The following is a 20,831-nucleotide window of genomic DNA, read 5'->3' as shown; positions in this document are numbered from 1 at the left end:
GTGCAAAAAAAAAATTAATAAAATTATTTTTGTTAAAAAAAAAAGAGATTAATTCCTTCTGGAGCAAATCGGGAATGGAATAAGAAGAAGGTGACTGAAGGCATTGGTGTTTTGTTTTATTTTGTTTTCAAATAAATGCTTTGGTTTAAATTACTGACAGGATCCCAACTTCTGTAATTAACTTGCCATTCTTACTTTTGCAGACTTGTTCTATCTTGCCATCATCTGCACGTTCACGTTATCATAAGCCATGTGCAGCATATAATAGAAATGAGAATTACAAACCTTACTCAAGTTGTGGATTTAAGAGCTAGTATGTGTAAAGGAGCTTAGGATGGTGCCTCCTGTTCTTAAGGATATGGACACCACCTCAAAATAACTGTATTTTACTCTCTACAGAGGGAATTTTTAACGAAGAAATGAACCAGGCTGAGACACAATGCCAGACACTGCATTTAACCTTCTTTGCCAAAACTTGTACAGAGCTGGATAACCAATGGCCTGACTTGTTGGTGCACTTCTTTTAGGTTTGATTACCACGTGCAGATTTAATTCAGAGTGACAGAGTGCTAGGCCATGTTGTACAACTACTTCCTTTCCTGACCCCCAGACACCATTATTGCATATTTAGTTCCCTGGCCTTAAGTGGTCCTGCCTTCTTGTTTCTTTGCCCATTGGATAACTCTGAGGAGGCAGTGGTGAGAGCTTCCTTGCAGCAGAGGCTGCACGAGATTAGAAGACACATGAGATCCTAGACATGCTTGCTGATCCTGCAATATAACACAGTGAGATGACAAGGCTACATTTTGCACAAATGTAGGGGAAAGAATCAAACAGATGGTAATGATGATAAAAGAACAGTTACAGAAATACCCATGTGTAGTTTATCTACAGAACAAACTGCATACCTTGTATGCATAGAACTGAACAAATTACAAAGAAAACCAGGCATTTCATTCATCCATGAGATGGATTCAAGATTAGAGCTGTGAAGAGCTCTGAAATGACATGGTCCCTTCATTGTGGACATTAAGAATCTGAGGCCCAGAAACACCTGGGTTTATTTTAAGTTCTGTAACTTATTCTCATTATTTCTGCTGCTTGGAGACAGTCCAAGGGAAGGACTGCTCTTCATCCTCTATGATATAGTAACTGATGAAAAACATTATTTTAAAAGTACAAATTACACAAAACTATCTTATTTAGCTGAGTTTTATTTCAGAACTTTACTTACAACTTTTTCCAATTCTGGCCTAACTGGGCGCCAAACTGCATGTGGATCAGAAGACCAGTCTTGGTTTTAGCTTTGATGCTGCTATACCATATTATTTTGGGGAAACTCACTTAGCTTCTTTGACTTTCTATTTTCTAATCTGTTTTCATTCATCAAATATTTATTGAGTGCCTGCTATGTGCCCGGTATGTTATAGGTGCTGGAGTGGAGAAGTGAACAACAAAACAGATGAAAGCCCTACCCTCACAGCATTCACATTCTAGTGAGCGGACGGTAAGCGAGAGAAGTAAGTAAATATACAGTATGTTTGAAAATGATAAAGACTAAGAATAAAACTAAAGCATGGAAGGTGGATATGAAATGTTAGGGGCTAGACTGGAATTTTGCAAAGAGTGGTCTGGGAAGTCCTGACCAGCAAGATGGCTTTTTGTGTGAGTGTGAAAAGGTGATTTTTTGTTTGAGACCTGGCAGAACTGAGGGAGCTAGTCGAGCAGGTGTCTGGGGAGAGGGCATTACATATACAGGGAACGGCAGGTATAGAGGCCCTGAGGCAGGAGCGTGCCCTGAGTATCTGAGGAATAGTAAGGTGACCAGTGTGACTGAAGCAGAGAGAATCAAGGGAAGAGCAGGAGGCAATGAGGCTGGAGAGGAAACCAGTGGACCAGTCTCCTTACAGGTTGTATTAGTCACACTGCTATGAAGAAATACCTGAGACTGGGTAATTTATAAAGGAAAGAGGTTTAACTGACTCACAGTTCCACATTGCTGGGGAGGCCTCAGGAAACTTATAATCATGGCAGAAGGCAAAGCGGAAGCAGGTACCCTTTTCACAAGGGGGCAGGACTGAGTTAGTACAAGCAGGGAAAATGCCAGATGCTTATAAAACCATCAGATCTCGTGAGACTCGCTATCATGAGAACTGCATGGGGGAAACAGCCCCCATGATCCAATTACCTCCACCTGGTCTCAACCTTGACATGTGGGAATTATAATTCAAGATGAGGTTTTGGGGCTGGGCGCGGTGGCTCATGCCTGTAATTCCAGCATTTTAGGAGGCCGAAGCGGGTGGATCACGAGGTCAGGAAATGGTGACCAGCATGGCCAACATAGTGAAACCCCGTCTCTACTAAAAATACAAAAATCAGCCGGGTGTCATGGTGCATGCCTGTAATCCCAGCTACTTGGGAGGCTGAGGCAGGAGAATCACTTGAACCCTGGAGGTGGAGGTTGCAGTGAACCAAGATTGTGCCACTGCACTCCAGCCTGGGTGACAGAGTAAGGCTCTGTCTCAAAAAAAAAAAAAAAAAAAAAAAAAGATGAGGTTTTGGGTGAGGACACAGCCAAACCGTATCACAGGTCACACAGATTTGGGCCTTGATTCTAGACAGATGCGATACAATTGGAAGGTTGGAGCAGTAGCATCATGAACTGACTTAAATTTTAATAAGTTCACATTGATTAGTGACTTGCTTATTTCAAAGTGTGTGATAATCCCTGATATTTCCAAAGTTCTTAAGGATTAAATATGATGATGTTTGTGGAGGACTTTCAGGATGTCAAGTGATATAAAATGGGAGTAATTGTGATTGTGTGGAGTCAGTGTGTGTGGCGCAGTGGACAGACATCAGGCTTTGGAATCACAGACTTCATCTATAACATGGGGATATTAATACCTAACCCATACAGTGGTTGCAAGAGTTAATAATGTCAAGTACTGTACCTATCACATGCAACACACCCCTCTGAATACAGCAAGAACTGAAAGGTGTCACTGTGTTCTGGAGCACAGGAAAGACCCCAGCCATCCTGGGGTCTAGCCCTTACCTTCCACTGCCTCGCAGTCTTATGGAGAAGAAATAAACTACATTCTTCATAGTTTGCTCATTTTCTTCATCTCCCCAGTGGATGGGGGTTAACAATGATTGCTGTTTTCCTGTGGTGGTATGAGGGCTGAGGAGTTAATGCTTCTAACACCACTGTATGAAATGAGATACTGCAGAGTGTTTCTACTGTTAATACAAGTGTGACTAAGACTTACATTAAGGAGGCAGTGAAAGAACCCAGAGAAAGTTGTTGTATTGGAAACAATGTGGCTTTATTTTGAAAACATTACCCAGAGTCTTTTCAGTTCTATGACTTAGTGCAAAAAACAAACAAAAAAACCAAAACAAACAAACAAAAAAGATAAAGAAGAGGAAGAGGAGTAGGACATGACTTCGAAGAAGACAAAGAAGACAGTGGATGAGAATGATGACAAGCTCATAGAGGCAGATCTCTATCACACAGTGGAAACAGCTCCAAAGGGGAAAATTTGGCAAGGACTAAATTTTCTTTAAGTCATCATTTAGTGCTAAGAAAGCACTAAAAGCTTGTCAAGTTTCTCATCCCTTTTTCATTTTTAAGACAAGTTATCCTAATCTGCTTCTTACAACATAGTACTTCTCACCGGAATCCTTGACATCTCTTCTTTCTGGGCTTCTTAATAAAAACCTTGGGGCTTTTCCTGACTAAAAACAACTAGAATCGCCATGTAGTTTATATGGGTTACCATGCATCTCTAAGGGAGCCCGGCTAAAGGCTGAAAACTGGGTTGGTTTATGACAGCAAATGCAGGCCATAAACTTTCTTAAAAGAACCTACCTTTCTTGGGATTTTTTAAAAAGTAAGATTTTAAAGCAGAGAAGGCAAGTCTAAGTCCACACAACTTCTTCCACGGACCAACAGTGACTTGTTACTTTTAAACTACTGACTCATCTAGTCAGAATACCTTCAAACACACAAAGCTACCTAGACTACAGCTGGGCCTCACAAACCCCAGACAACTATAAAGTTCAGTCAACACCCATATTTTTGCACTATCAGGCATTATGTAATCCTAACAGAGCAATGAATATGCTCAATTTAACCTTTATTTTTTAAGCAGGGACTAAAATACCCACTTTAATATACAGCATATCTGATTCAGTTGATAGGGTACAATAAACAAGGGCTTTTCTCAGATATGTAAGGCAGAGGTGATGCTCTCCCAATGGGAGTTTGTTCCTATGATCAATATGATTCAATTACATAAATATTTACTCAGCAGCTATTATGTGTTGGGCACTGAGAGATACGAGTAAGACCTTGCCCCTGACCAAGGCGCTTGTATCTAGGAAAAGAGGCAGCTATGTAAACTGATATCATCCAGGATAGGTGTGATACGGGTGTGCATCTGGTTCAACGAGAATAAAGAGGAAGGTGCCTACCTAGCCTGGGGAGGTGGAGAGATGACAAAGAAGATTTTCTGGCCAGGCACGGTGGCTCACGCCTGTAATCCCCGCACTTTGGGAGGCCGAGGTGGGCGGATCACAAGGTCAAGAGATCAAGGCCATCCTGGCCAACATGGTGAAACCCCATCTCTACTAAAAAATACAAAAAAATTAGCTGGGTGTGGTGGCACACGCCTGTAGTCCGAGCTACTCAGGAGGCTGGGGCAGAAGAATCGCTTGAACCTGGGAGGTGGAGGTTGCAGTGAGCCAAGATTGCGCCACTGCACTCCAGCCTGGGCAACAGAGCAAGACTCCGTCTCAAAAAAAAAAAAAAAAGACCTGAATTGAGACTAAAGGATTCTTCTTCAGCCAGGTCTGAGGTGGGGGAAATTCTACAGAGGGATAAGCATTAGTAAATATATCAAGTCATGAGGTGTGTTGTGCTAGGTAGTACCGAAATACAAAATATAAGTGGAAAGTGGGAAAATGAGGCCGGAGAGATAGAAAGAGTTGGTTCACATAGGGTTTAGAATTTATCCCAAAGGCAATAAAGAGACAGAGGAAGGTTTTAAGGAAGTGAGAAACAGGATGGGGATATGTATTTTATTAAAATAAGTCATTGGTGGTAATGTGGAAGATAGATCTGATGAGAAGTGGTTGGACTTGGAGTCTATTTTGAAGGTAAAGTTAATAGGATTGGCAGATGGGTCAAAAGTGGATGAAAGAGAAGGCAAGGAATCAAGACTGTTCTAAGTTTCTGGCATGAGCACCTGGGAGACCTAAGATGGGTAGGAGTTTGGGGAGAAAAGTGAAGAGTTCAATTTTGAACATGCAGGTGTTCGAGAATGTTAGGGAGGCAGCTGAGGAAAGAGTCCTGAACTCAGGAAATAGCTACAAATCTGGGAGACACTAGCTCACAGATAGTATTTAAAGCCATGTGCAGCAGAAACTGCTCCCTGTCCTCCAAAATCCATCACTCTCTTTTTCCTCTAGTAAAAGAACTGCTCCATTTTAGCTGGAAGCCATAGCTACCTACCTAAAGACTACATTTCCTAAATTCTCTTCAACAAGTTACCATCATGTGACTCGGTTCTGGCCAATGAAATGAGAGCAGATGAAACATGTTTAACTTCTGAGTCCTAAAGGGAAAGGATACGTTCTCACTTCCTATCTTCTTCTTCCTGCTGGTTAGAATACTGACAGGATGCAGGGGCTGGAGCAGCCATCTAGGACCAGGAGATGGAGGCAGCATGTTGAGAACAGCAGAGTGCAGGAAAGAAAGAGCGTGGGTCTCCAGTACTAACAAGCTATCCTATCAGTCTTGGACCAGCTCCCACACTTTTACAGGAAAAAGAAATCAACTTTCATCTTGTTTAGGCACCTTCATTCTGGGGCCTCCGTCATAGTAGCCTAAACTATATTGTAATTTATATACCATGTGATTGAATAAGATCACCTAATATAAATGACGAGTTAATGGATGCAGCAAACCAACATGGCACATGGCATATGTATACATTTGTAAAAAACCTGCACATTGTACACATGTACCCTAGAACTTGAAGTATATAAAAAAAAAGATCACCTAGGCAAAAGACTAGAGGGTCTAGGCCTTGGGATATTTCAACCTATAGGGTTTGGGAGAAGGGAGAGTCAAATGAGACTGAGAATTAGCATCTAATGAAATAAGATGAAAAACAAAACCAGACAGGAGGTCTCAGTGAAATCAAGTAAATAAACTGTTCCAAGGTGATGTCAAATGTTGCTGGGAATAAGATGAGGATGGAGAAGATAATATAGTAGTATGATGGTGATGGAAACTTTGGTAAGTAGTTTCAGTGGAGTGATGAGATGAAAGCCTATTTGGAGTGGGTTAAAGAGAGAACAGCAGGAGAGAAGAAGGAAACAGCAAGTATAGATGAGTCTTTCAAGGAGTTCTGCTAAAGAGGATCACAGAAAAATGAGCTGGTGACTGGAGGGGAAACTAAAATTTAGGGAATTTTTTTAAAGTGAGCACTAGTATTATCAAACCCACTGCAATGAAAAGTTTTACTAAAAAGCAAGAGTTCTGAAATACAGTATGAAGCAGTTACATTTTTATAAAGGAGTAGTTCTCTCTTTAAAAAGATAATAGAAACTCACCTTCTTAAAGGAATGGGAGTTTTCCTCATAATAAGCTGTTAAACTTGAGACCTTTAAGGTTAGTATCACAACCTATTGCTACACTACAAATGGAAATAGCAGTGATTTACGGAACTCATTTGGAAATCAGTGCCTACAACTTAAAAAAAATATTTGTTACAGTGTGACGACTTTCTTCTACTAACTTCTTGCCTGCCTTACATTTTTGGCACCAATGGGTAAAATCTTTGGTGAACTTTTCTCATCTGAAAAATATGACCATTTCCTTGAAAATCTTTATGCTCTTATGTTTCTCTGATATTCAAAGGGCTATCTCAGATACTATGAAAATCACTATCATTTAATAGGAAAAGAGATGGGGCAGGACTCTAACTCTTCACACACAATACTCCATTTATAGGCAATTATTCCTTTAGATGTAATTCTAACATACTCAGTTATGTGAGTCCAAAAGGCAAATCTATACTTGACACTAGCCAAAAGAGCCCTATAATTTCTATTAGTAGCACAGAGTCTCATATAATACCTTAAACAAAAATGAGAGCAGAAGGAAGATTCACAGTGCATGGGATGAAGAAAGTGCACTCCAGGCAGGTGAACAGTAGATGCAAAGGCCCTAAGGTGGGAGTATGCCTGGCATGTTCAGGGGACAGCAAAGAGGACTCTGTGCATGCAGAGGAGGAAGCAAGGGTAGAAGGCTAGAAAATGAGGTCAGAAAAGCAAGTGTGTTTGTGTACACGTGTGGGAAGGGGAGGCAGAACCATGTAGAGTTGTGCAGGCAATTGTCAGGGCTTTAGCTTTGACTCTGAGTGAGATGGAAAGCTACTGGTAAGTTTTGAACAGAGGAGTGGGGTGTTTTTTTTTTTATTATTATCCTTTAAGTTCTGGGGTACATGTGCAGAACATGCAGGTTTGTTACATAGGTATACATGTGCCATGGTGGTTTGCTGCACCCATCAACCTGTCATCTACATTACGTATTTCTCCTAATGCTATCCCTCACCTTGTCCCCCACCCCCCGACAGGCCCCGACGTGTGATGTTCCCCGCCCTGTGTCCGTGTGTTCTCACGTTCAACTCCCACTTATGAGTGAGAACATGCGGTCTTCGGTTTTCTGTTCCTGTGTTAGTTTGCTGAGAATGATGGTTTCCAGCTTCATCCATGTCCCTGCAAAGTCCTTTGTCTTTTTATAAGAGCAGTAACTCCATTCATGAGGGCTCTGCCTTCATGACCTAATCACCCCCCTAAAGGCTGATTTTCATATCATTACATTAGTGAAGAGATTTCAACCTATGAATTTTAACGGGACACAAATATTCCAACAGAGATGAATTATTTATGGTAATTATGGTATTGAAATAACCAGAGATAAAAGGAATTAAGGTGATTTTTTTTTTTTTTTTTTCAACTGAGAGGGAGTCTCACTCTGTCGCCCAGGCTGGAGTGCAGTGGCGCAATCTCTGCTTACTGCAACCTCTGCCGCCCGGGTTCACGTGATTCTCCCACCTCAGCCTCCTGAGTAGCTGGGACTGACTACAGGCATGCCTCACCATACTTGGCCAATTTTTGTATTTTTAGTAGGAATGACATGATTTAAGTCTTAACAGGTTCATTCTAGTGTCAATATTTAAAAAAGACTAAAGAATGCAAGGGTAAATACAGAAATGTTAGGAATCTATTTCTGATGATTTGGTCCAAAGTGGTAGTGCAAGAAGGTAAGAAGAAAGGTATGACTCAGGATGCATTGTGAAGTAGAGCCAGTGGAGTTTGCTGAGGGATTAGATATGGGATGTGGGAGGAAACAAAAGGGGTCAAGGATGAGTGCAAGGAAGGTTTTTGGCTGTGCAATGTGAAGGATAGATATGCTTCACTGTGACTAGGATGAGAAGACTACAGGAGAAGGTTGAGGGTGGAAATCAGTTTGGTTAAGTGTGAACTGACAGGAATCATCTAAGTGAAGATATTTAACAGGCAGTTTGTTACATGCATTTGGAGTTCAGGGATTAGAGTGGGTTTGGAGGTATAAATTTCCCTTCCTGTTAAATATTTATAAAAATGTGAGTGTGGATATTAAACACATGCTGATTAAGTGCACAGCCAAGTCACTTACTGTCATAATTAGGGTCCCAAAACAGCTTGATAGGTAAGAAGAAAAAGAGCAAACTCCAACAAGATGAAATTTAATATGTCAAAATGTAAAATCCCATACAAATATATGATGAGAGAGATAGGATATAACAGAGACATGTTTGAAAAACATCTGTAACATTTTAAAATAACTTAAAGAGTGTAATAATTGGATTGTTTGCAACTTAATGGATAAATCCTTGAGGGGATGGATACCGCATTCTTCATGATGTAATTATTTCATGTTGCATGCCTGTATCAAAACATGTCACATACCCCATAAATATATACACCTACTATGTACCCACAAAAATTAAAAATTAAAAAGAAAAACATCTGTAGGTTTTAGTCAAGTGTAAGTTTGACAAAACTGAAATATAACTGCTCCTCAAATTCATGCCAACTAAGGTTGTGTTAAGAACACAACAAAAAAGGTGATAGTTCCATTCTCACCTGCTAATTAACACACCAGTAGCGTTGCGTTCCATTCTGAGCTGCTTCGAACCTAGACCATAAGGGAGCAGATGAAGAAACTGTATTTCTATGAGCAGATGTGGAGAAGATGTGGGATACAAAATGGCCATCTTCAAAGACCTGGTAGCCTACCACGTGAGGATGGCATTAAGGCTTTTTCTCTGAGGCCTGAAAATACTGAATTAGAACCAATAATTGAAAAGCACAGATTCTGGAGCAGTAACAGAAAGAAATTTCTAACGTTTATAACTGTCTGAAAAAGGAATGGACTGTGCTACATATAATCAATTCCCTTTCTTTAGAAATGTTCGAGCATTGCCACTCTTTACTGAGAACCTATTGTGAATGCTTTCATATGCTGGACCTATTATATTACTAGGCACTTTATAGAATACATTAAATCATTCTTTCCTACAATCTCATATGAGAAAATTACAACAGACAAAAGTGAGCAAATATTAGGTTGGTGCAAAAGTAATTGTGATTTTTGCCATTAACATGGTGAAAACAGCAATTACATTTGCACTAACCTAATAATACAGCTAAGGAAGAGATGGGATTACACTTGTCTCTGTCTGTTCAGGCTGCTGTGACAAACTGTATAGGCAGGATGGCTTATAAAAACCAGAAATTTATTCCTCACACTCTGGAGGCTGAGAAGAACTAGATCAAAGCACTGGCAGATTTAATGTCTGGTGAGGGTCTGCTTCCTGGTTCACAGATACTCATCTTCTCACTGTGTCTTCAAATGGCAGAAGGCGTGAGGAAGCTCTCCAGGGCCTGTTTTATAAGAGCACTAATCCCATGCATGAAGGCTCTGTCCTCACGACCTAATCACCTACCAAAGGCTCCATATCACAGTATGGTAGGGATTTCAACATATAAATTTTGGGAGGCTACAAACACTTAGTTTACAGGAGCATCTATACCTACCTATCTCAAAAGTCCATGATTATATACGAGTCTATCTCTCTGTCTGTCTCTCTCTGCAGTCCCTGGATATTTTCAAGTGTGTAAAGAGGATTAGGGCATTCTTATTAACAACATGGAATAAAAAATATTCCACCTAGTTTATAAGTACTTGCTAATCTAAAGAGCTTTGTGACAATGTTGTACCAATTACTGAAACCCACTTGCATCTGTCTTTCTTTACAACTGAGTGCAGAACCTACTAGATTTCCCTATAAAACCAGTTTATCTGTAACGAAAGGTCACTTGAATCAAGGGTAGGGAGAGAAGTAATTCTGTTTTGGGGAGGAAACTTCTTGGGAATGGTTATCACAATGGATGATGCCCCAAGAACAAACCAGAGAATGTGAAAGTTGGTCATGATTCTTCCCCTGTTTCTAGGAAAACATGGGTTACCTTAGGAACATGGATTTAATGCTCTCAGTGGTAGAACGATCTTACTCCATGGAAAACAATGCATTTATAACATGCTAAGTGCCATGAAAACATATCTGTTCTTTCCATAAGCATATGTAAAATATAGGGGAAAAAATCACTAGCTTAAAAACAAGAGAAAAAACAATTAGAAGGGAGTTTAGAAGAAGCAGAAACACCCAAATGGTAACTACTATGGAAGAGACTTACATTTGAACCCAGGATCCTGAGAATTATGAGACTTTACATAGAGGGAGCTGGACATACACTTTCTTTAAAAGGGCATTGGGAAAGAACATGGTACAGCCAACAGAAACTTTGCCAACACCACTAGGAAACATCCAGGATTGGAGGAGCCTCAGGCACAACAGCACACAGCTGCTGTTGTCACTTTGAAGCACTCACTCCTTCCTCTTGCAGAGCCCCTACTGCATCGTGGTTTCTAGTCCTAAAACCTAAGCTTTTCCTGCTAATTCTTTGGTGCTTCTTATTTTTTTCAACCTTTTCTTTAAAAAGTTTTCATTCTGAAATGGCTCTGTTAGAGGAGGATGGAGGAAGGTGGCAACAATTTACCAGCATTACAAATCCGAGGGAAGACCTGGTTTTGGGAGAACGTTTGTGTAGCTTTACTCATGCCCAAGGTGGTCATAACCAGATCATTATCAATTCACACCTGAATGAATGTGAAAGTTCCTAATTGTGGCCCCTGCTCATCCATGTCTAATCCAACCTCTGTTTACGTACAAGTTATCTTGTACACTGTCATGAGATTAATCTTTTCAATTATCATTTTTATTGTGTCTCTTGCTTTTTGATGGTCCCTGCTGTATTGTGAAGAGTGGTGGTGGGATGCTTCTTTATGGTAGTGATGCTGGAGCAGAGAAATAAATGAAGTGAAGCGAGCCATGTAACGATCTGGGTAAGAGGTTTTCAGGAAGATGGAAAAGCCCTGAGGCATGCATGAGCGTCAACATGGGGAAGAGCAAGGAAAACTGTACTGGAGTGGAAGGTTAAGTGAGATGACAATAGGAAATGAAACTGGAAAGATAGATAGAGATTGACTGAGCTCAAAATTAGGAGTGCAGACTTTTATTATGAGTGTAACTCATGGTGAGTTAGAAGAGTAATTCAATAAGCCTTGCTGAACAAATGAATTAAAGTCCATTCAGGATCACCTATTTTGTTAAATTAGGGTTGAATTCTAAAGTATGATTTAAGGAGAAAAAATATTCTTTTGTATGTTGTACATGTTTAAATTACAATCATCTTTACATTGGCCAAAGTTTTCCAATACTAAAATTCAATAGCAATCTTTATAAGTTGAGGGAAAAACATAAAGTTACACATAAAATTTTCTATTCTAATTGTGTCTTACAACTTTAATGTTGTCTCTTGGTAAAACAGATTAATAAGTAGCAAATGTATATGCAGACTAAAGATGCTTTAAAAATAATACATATACACATACACATATTTTAGGATGGAGAAACTTCCTTATATATTTTCAGATAAAATTATCACTTGTTTGCAGGATGGAATTGTGTATATCAATGTTCTATATAAAAACACCATGACTTTTGGATTCTCCATGATTAAACAATAGATTCACTGAGTGTGACAGGCAGCCTCTAAGATGGCCCTCAGGAAGCCCCATATTTTGGTGTTCATACCCTTGGTATTTCCCTTCTATAGAGAGTGGGCTGAACATAATAGTTTGCTTCTAATGAGTAGAATATGGGAAAAGTGATGATATATCAACTCTGAGATTAGGTTACAAAGATACTATGGCTTCCATCTTGGACACTCTCTTGTGTTGCTAATGTGACACAGCCAGAGGCCATGTCATGTGCTGTCTCACAGAGAGGCACATATGGCAAGGAACTGAGGAAGAACTCTGGCCAACAGCCAGTGAGGAATTGCAGGTCTCAGTCCAAAAGCTCACAAGGAACTGAATCCTCCCAACAACCATACGAGTGAGCTTGCACATAGATCCTCCCCAAAAGTGAGACCACAGCACCAGCCAACAGCCTGACTTAAACCTCCTGAGAGACCTAGAGCAGAACCACATTGCTAAACTCTACTTGGATTCCTAAACCAAAGAAACTGTGAAATAACAAATACTGCTTTAAGCCATTAAAGTTTTGGGGTAATTTGTTACATAGCAATGTATAATTATTCATTGAGCTAATATAACATTTTAATGAAGTAGATCAGCTAAATTCTTAACAGTGGCTAATCAAAAAGACATTTAAAATGGTCTGCAATTTACATTTAATCATTTTAATAGCAAGTTTACTTTTAGAATTTTTTTTAGCTTTGAAAATTGTTAAAATTAGTTTAAAAAGGGCCAATTTGGAAGGGACAGTCAAAAAATCAAAAGGTTATAGAAATCAAATCAAATTTCTTGGTTCAGAAACCACTAAATTCCAGTTTTAAAGAGACAGAAGTGAATGATTAGGTTCCAATATGCCTGAAAAAATCTAGGGATTGTAGTGGATGGAAAATGAGGCTGTAAAATAATATTGTCTTAAAAAGTACAATAGTGGAATACAAACACCCCACATAAAATGTGAAAGTTGGTCAAAAAAATAACCTGCATTGTCATTCCAATTGACCATTTATTAGCACTTTTTGATTTTGTGCAACTTAACTTCTTCAAGCCTTTGTTTCTTCATCTATATAACAGGAATAATAACCCTATATTTTAGGGCTGCAAAGCACTCAGCACAATGCTTGGCACAGGGTAAACAACCAAAAAAAAAAATGTTGGTTCCTATAGCAATTACTCTTTTCTATTATAGATTTAAATTAGAGTTTAGTTCCACTTTCAAAAAATAAAGTATTAATTTCAGGTTACTCCACAACTGGAGACCTTTAGAAAATTTAGCAGAATGTTCAGAAAACCAAAATTTAACCAGAGTTAAGAATAAGGCTTGCTCAAGACAAGGCTTGCTCAAGAAAGTGAAAAGACAAACTCACAGAATGAGTAAAAATATTTGCAAGTCATATATCTCATAAGTGACTTGTACCTAGAAGATATAATTTTTATAATTCAATAAAAAGATAAATTATCCAATAAAAATGGGCAAAATTTTGAATAGACAGTTCTCCAAAGAAGATATACAAATGGCCAGTAACACATAAAAAGATGCTCAGCATTACTGGAGTGGGGAAAGAGGTGAATGAGGAGTCACTGCTAATGGGGATAGGTTTCTTTTGGGGTGATATGTTCTAAAATTGTACTAAAAACCACTGAGTTATAGATTTTAAATGGGTGAAATGTATGGTATGTGAATTATAACTCAATAAAGCTGTTCTAGAAAAAAGAAGTATAAAAAAGGATAAGGCTTGCAAAGTTTAAATATATATTATTTAGTCTGAAAAAGACAGTGGAAGGCAATTCGATACTGCTATTTAATATATAAAAACATGCAGTCACAAGAGATGTTAGCCAGTTTTTCTCTATTTCCTCAAAGACTTAAGTAACAATATCAGATTATGTTAATTATAAGATTTTTAACAGTAGTGTTTATCAGTAAAGGACTATAGTTTAGAGGTAAGTTGTTCAATAATTTTTCTCCTTAAAAACAGAACAAACAGAATTTCTTGGAACCAGCCAGGTGCAGTGGCTCACGCCTGTAATCCCAACACTTTGGGAGGCTGAGGCGAGTGGATCACTTGAGGTCAGGAGTTTGAGACCTGCCTGGCCAACATGGTGAAACTCTCATCTCTACTAATACAAAAATTAGCCAGGCATGGTGGTGTGCACCTGTAATCCCAGCTACTCAGGAGAGACTGAACCTGGGAGGCGAAGGTTGCAGTGAGCCAAGACCACACCACTGCACTCCAGCCTGGGTGACAGAGGGAAACTATGTCTCCAGGAAAAAAAAAAAAAAAATTCTAGGAACCTACATTATAGGAACATGTTTTAGATGGAGCGGTTTGTATAATAAATTCCTTCAAGTCATTCCAGAAATAAACTCTCTTGTGTTATGTCTTGTATTCTAAGATGGTCCTATTAAAATAAATATGGTGTAATTTTTATTTTTCTGACCTGGTTTACATATGGTCATTCTTGAAGGCATGGAAATAAAATTCTCATCTCCAAATGGCTACTTCAATCTCTATCTCTGCATAAAGTTATTTCTTTGTTTTACTTTAAATGTACAATTTGCTACCATTTTCCATCACCAAATCAAAATAGTAACTGACCAGTGGATACAGAATGTCTCAAAAATTCTCCTCTTTATAATAAATGTGAAGAATCTTGCATTTCATATTGAGATAAAGCTATTTTTGAAAGAAACATAAGATTCTAATTCATTATGACAAATGCAATTTAATATTCAAATGTTAAAATATATTGTAGCTTAAAATCTAAAAAATAGATCACTGAAACTAGAAAACTAAAATGGCTCTCATAAAGAGAGAAGCCAAAAATAATGATGACAAATTCAATGAGTATTTCCCCTGCTGCAACTTGAATGCTTAAACTGTACTGTGTGGGAAAATAAAATTGTTTTAAAAAACCCAAAACAACTAAACTAAGTGGGAGGTGGAGATTTAATTATTTTGGGTTTATGAAAATGTACTGTCATCAAAAAATAAGTTCATAATTTATTTGCCTTCTAAAACATACAATCGACTTGAGTAAAAACATTAGTTGTCACTGGCCTATCATGTATAAAGTATAGAATTTTAGAGCCAAGGGGGAGCTTTAAAGATCACCTACCTCAACCTTCTCATTTTATAGATGAGGATACTAACTGAACTCCTTGCTTACAGGTCACATATCTGGTTAAGGGCTGCGCAGGTTAAGAACAAAAGGCTTTGACTCCAAATGTGGGTTGCTTTCCTAAACATCATACTGACCCTTTACAGAGAGAGATGATAGTGCCTGTACCTGCACAGACCAAATGGGTCTCAAGTAGAGGCTACATTCTTTAGGACTTTATAACTTCTGAGAATATAAGCGATCACCTAGCCTTTCACTAACTGTAGGTTTGTAAACTGGTTAAGGAACACATTGTTTTTTCATCTTTTCGTGATATTAAGGCCAAACTCACCATATTTCTTCTTTGGTTGTTGTTTCCTGGTTCTCATCTCCTGTGTTGAATCTTCTCTGATTATTCAAAATGCTGCTGATAGAAGTTTTTGGCCACTTAGTGCCTGACTGCATACCTAGGTTTACAGAACCTCCTATCTTGTGAGATAGAGCTGACTTCCCACTAGTTAAGTGTATAAAGTACCAGATAATTTATTTCCCAGACTTCCTTGTAACTAGGGTACATGCATATGGCCTAGGCTCTGCCACACAGATGCACCAGCTCCAGACTGCAAAGGAGACTCTTCTGGAAAGAAGGGTGGCCCTAGAAGGAGTGGTATCTAGTTGCAAGGGCCAGCCATGGCTTTGGTTCTGGAAGTACAGTTCAGGATCAGCAATATCACTGATGTAAGCTATGGTCTATGTCCAGCTCTGTGGTGTAATTTAGGACTTTGTTTTTGTTTACTGTACCTCCAAGTCAGATTCTTTGGCCCTCCTAGAAATTCTACTTAAGTTACCCAGAGTTAGTTTCTGTCACCTGAAACTAAGAAAACTGATTGATACACAGCATCTCAAAAGTAGCTAACAAATGTTCTTCTATATCGTAGTTTATCTGGGGCAGGAACTTTTATATAGTTTTCATAGTTGTACTTCTCAGTTCATAAGGCAATGCCTAGCACCCATCAGGTTCTTAATAGCTGTGGAATTGCATTGACTGTTTTCAAAGGTGTATGCGTATGACTAACTAGATGCCAAATGAGGCTCCCTGGAGTAAAAGGGAGAACAGAATGGTACATTGCTAAAATGTATGAGAGCAGCAAAATTAACCAAACACAGAATAGGGGGTGGGAGATTTCTCATGTTTATAGCCCACTTTGTCTAAATGGATCTTAGCAGCTATCTTAGTTTGAGTTCAAGCCAGTTTTCCTGGGAAAACACATGGCCACATCTATAGAAATGTAGACGGTAAATTCATTAGTGAGAAGATAGTTTATTTTTACTATTAAATGGTATGTTTTGTTTTGAAAGTAGAACTGGTCTGTTGGTCTAGGACAGGCTAGTTTAAGAAAGTGACTGACACTTACCTACTAAAAAATGCTTTTTTTTAAAAAAGGCTTTTGTATATTTAAATGCCATGGAAAAAGTAAGCAAACTTTGCAATAGATGGCTGCTAAATTTGGATGGAATGAATTTATTTTAAAGTGCTTTAATTAGGTAAACTTAAGATGACAAGAAAGCTGTAGCTTACCATCTCCTAATTTATTTCTCCATATTTTAACATACTGGTGGGGTAAAAAAGCCTTTCTGGTTTATCATGGAAACTCCAGGATAGACATCTTTTTGCTGCCATCATGCCAAATTATGTGCTCAGTATTAAATATTTATGTAATAGATGACCAGAACATAAAACAGTAGCAGTTACTCTGAAATTATGGTAACATAAACTCGTATTCAGTTCTGCTGTCTTGACTTAGTCATATGCTGTTGCTTGAGGGAAAGGCTAAAGACACTATTAAAAGTTAGCACTTGCTTTTCAGAAAAATGACCTCAAAGGACCATACAGAAAGTTCAGTTGTGGTTCTCTTAATTTCTCAGTCATCTCAGCTGTAAAATGGGGAAAATGTTTATCTCACATAGGCTTTATGAGGACCAAATGCAATTATATCTGTTAAAGCACCCAGTAATATACTTAACACAAATGGTGGGTACTCAAAAAAGGGGAGCTGAACCTGAATGTATAACTTAAAACTATTTGGTAATGTAGGCAATGAACAGTTAAAAAGCATTTTGTTTTTAAAAAAGGAAACAAAACTCCAAAATACTTTAAACCTTGTAAATACTTAATTTTACTTATATCTACTCTTATTATTCCAACAGTATAGTTCAGACATTTTTTACTATTAACAGTAATAGTATTCCGATTATTATTTCATAATTTACCCCATAATTCTTTCTTCATCAAACACTGAATATTATCTATTTTATATGGGAAAATTAATATAAAGATCTCACTGTCAATTAGGGTGGTCCTTGCTTTAAAAAATACAAGGGATGTGGCATTGCTCATTATTTTCTTCTGTATTTACTAATGTGTTATAATTTAGCTCAAAGTCACACAGTAATCAGTGACAGGATGAGTTGGTCTTTCAAGAGAAGACAGAAATGTCTTCTAACACGTTTATGTCTTGCCTTTCCCCACATCATATACTAAGTCATTCTGATTTCAAATAGAAAAATGATTTAAGTCCTCAGACAATGTTCTTGGCCTGGTGTGGTGGCTCACGCTTGTAATCCCAGCACTTTAAGAGGCTGAGGCAGGAGGATTGCTTGAGCCCAGGAGTTTGAGACCAGCCTGGGCAACACAGTGAGACTCTGTCTCTATAAATGTTTTTTACATTATATTTAAAAAAGAATGTTCTTGGTATCGTAAACAAATTACATTTTATATTTAAATAAAATGCTTGCCTACAGACATAAAGGTCTGAGATCTGGTCTCAGCTCCGTCAGTAGCTGGGTTGGATCAGCCATTCACCTCCCTCAACCTGTTTTCTTAGCTGTTTCATGAGGCTGTTGTGTTAAACTCCCCTAAGTTTTCTCTGGGGTCTAAGATTTTCTATGATCTATGTATGCCTTGCTTTCCAGTAAAATTATTAGCTCTCTGAAGGCATGAATCACATTTTAGTCTTCTTTTGAAACCTGTACATTACTTGGCATAGTGCTATGTGCTGAATATAAAGCTGAACAGCAATCACATTCTACTAAAAAAAAACATGGAACCAAATTATCATAATTTATAGTATAAAACTAAGCAATGACTGCAAAGTAACTATTACTTGACATTTATAATGGTGGTCTTAACTCTCTTACCTTTCAGTCAAGCAAATGACTTTATTTATCTGCTCTAGGTAATAGGATAGTTTCTAGGTGGAGTGTTCTGTCCTCTCATCTCCATAAGCCATCAAAATACTATGGACTTGTAGATTACTCTTTACATTCTTTGACAAGCAGCATGGAAGGCAGCCTCTAGGATGCCCCCAAATGATCCCCACTTCCTGGTATTCATACCCTTGTACAGTCCCCTCCTACAATGTACCAGGGTTGGTCTAAGTAACCAACAGCATGCAGCAGAAGTGATGGTATGAGACTTCCAAGATTAAGTTTAAAAGACAGTGGCTTCCATCTTGGGAGTGCTCTTACTCACCTGCTTTCTCACTCTTATGGAGCAGTTGCTTTGGGGAAACCATGTTGTGAGCAGCCCCAGAAAGATGCCACCTGCTGAGTGAGCGAATGTGGAGGCACATCCCTGAGACCCAGTCAAGTCTTCAGCCCCAGTCAACAGCTTGACTTCAACCTCAAGAGAGATCTGGAAGCAGAATCACCCTGCTAAGCTGGCCCTAGATTCCTGACCCTCAGAAACTGTCTGAGATAATGTTTGTTTTCCTTCAGCTGCTAGGTTTTGGAGTAACTTGTTACACACAATAGATAATATACAGAAAGAATCCTTTTTTAAATATGAAGTACCCATCATCTATTGCCTAAATGATAACTTTCTAACTGTTGTCCCTATAAAAGCATCGTCCCCTCTAATCTATCTTTTATGTTGCTGCTAGGGAAATCTTTTGAAATGTAACTCTGTTTGTGCCTCTTCCCTGCTCAAAATATTTTAATAGTTTCCCATTACTCAGAGGCTTAAGTCAAACTCTGTATCATGTCCTACAAGGCCATGATGAACTGGCTTCTGCTTGCCTCTACAGCTTCATCTGTACCTTGGATCCATGTGCACTTTAGTCCAACTTTAATTCCCCAAATGGACTAAGTACTTTTCTTTCCCTGATATCCCTACTTATACTGTTCCCTATGCTCAGAATGCCTCATTCGCTTGGCCAGTATTGAAGATTCAGTTCAAATTTCACTGTGTGTTCATTTAATTAATTACATTTTTTTCTTAGATACAATGGACAGTGCCTGGCTTATATAGATACTTCATATATTTAATTCAACTGGACAAACATTTTTGAGCAGCTACTATGTATTAAGCACTTACTCTTGTCAGGCAGTAGGAATAACAAAGAATATTGAATAAACAAGTTCCTAACCTTAAGGAGCCTCCAATTTAGCAGGGAAGTTAGATGATAACTACTGATTACAAGTAAGATGAATGTTACAAAAATAAGAGAGTTCAGAGTATTCTGGGTACATAAAGTGGGGAAGGGATCCTAACCTATTCCATGGACTTAGGGAAGCCTTCTCTGAATGTTTATTGAGTAAGGAACTTAATGAAAACCTGTATCTAATCAGGATAAAAACACAGTTCTAAATTCAGGCCAAAAATCCAAATCAGCAAATAAAATTAAAAAGCTTTGTAGTAACATATATGAAAAAGCTAAAGACTATATTTGACAGAAGGTACAATCTATGATGTAACTAGAAAAAAACACCTTGGTTTCACGAATAGAAATACACTATATAGAATTAGGAGATACTCCACTATGCTCAGCATTCATCGGCCCTCTTTAACAGATGTGGAAAAACCATGGCCCATTCAGAAGAGAATGACCAGAATCGAGGCACCATGAACCCAGGTCATAAGAATAGCTTCCAAAAACTGGAAGGTCTTGGGATGTGAAGACTCAGAGGGTATATAGCATACACACAGCTGAAGGTTTGTTATGTGGAAGAAATATTATATATAATCCTGAGGATTTAAGAGACAGAAAAGGAACAATTTACAAATTGCCAGAGCTATTTAAAGCAGGCAGTCTCTATACGTGGAGGTGATTATATCTAAACTTGTTGGCCACACAGCAACATGTTGCAGAAAGGAATCCAATCCCTAGAAGGGAGTTACCATGGATAACTTTGTACTAAGGCCTTTTTAACCATGATATTTTATGGCATGAATACAGGAATATTAATGCATCTTTCTTTGTCCTAATCCATACCATAATGATGCCAAGTAGATCACATTTCCCACAAGGTTCTGTCCTACATAATAGTTAGAGTGAAAAGAAAGAGATAGGTCCTAGGTATCTTCAAAGAAACTGCTTATATGGCCTTCCTAACAATTCCTTTCCTAGCAACAAACCATTGTGCAGCTTACATTTGTCTCATTATTAAATCTAAATATTATATTTAAGCTAGGCATTTGTTTCTGTAAAATTAATAATACATATAGAGG

General features: G+C 38.4%; 1 protein-coding gene across 5 annotated transcripts in view; it reads right to left on the bottom strand.

Moving 5' to 3' along the window:
- The window catches only part of ATF6 (activating transcription factor 6), a 210,504-nt gene that overhangs the window by 15,530 nt on the left and 174,143 nt on the right, over positions 1–20,831 (bottom strand). Inside the window, exon 16 of one of the 5 annotated variants that reach the window (XM_063627167.1) lies at positions 636–770. The exons of 3 other annotated variants lie outside the window; for them this stretch is intronic. In XM_063627167.1, coding sequence (XP_063483237.1) covers positions 733–770 — 38 coding nt within the window. In that variant the 3' untranslated portion in view covers positions 636–732. Of the gene's footprint in view, positions 1–635; positions 771–15,679; positions 15,747–20,831 lie in introns of those variants that run through there. One more of the 5 variants, XM_063627169.1, reaches the window with a different exon arrangement.

Source organism: Symphalangus syndactylus, chromosome 12 (genome assembly GCF_028878055.3).
Source record: "Symphalangus syndactylus isolate Jambi chromosome 12, NHGRI_mSymSyn1-v2.1_pri, whole genome shotgun sequence".
NCBI lineage: Eukaryota > Metazoa > Chordata > Mammalia > Primates > Hylobatidae > Symphalangus > Symphalangus syndactylus.
This window is presented reverse-complemented; position numbering and strand designations above follow the sequence as displayed.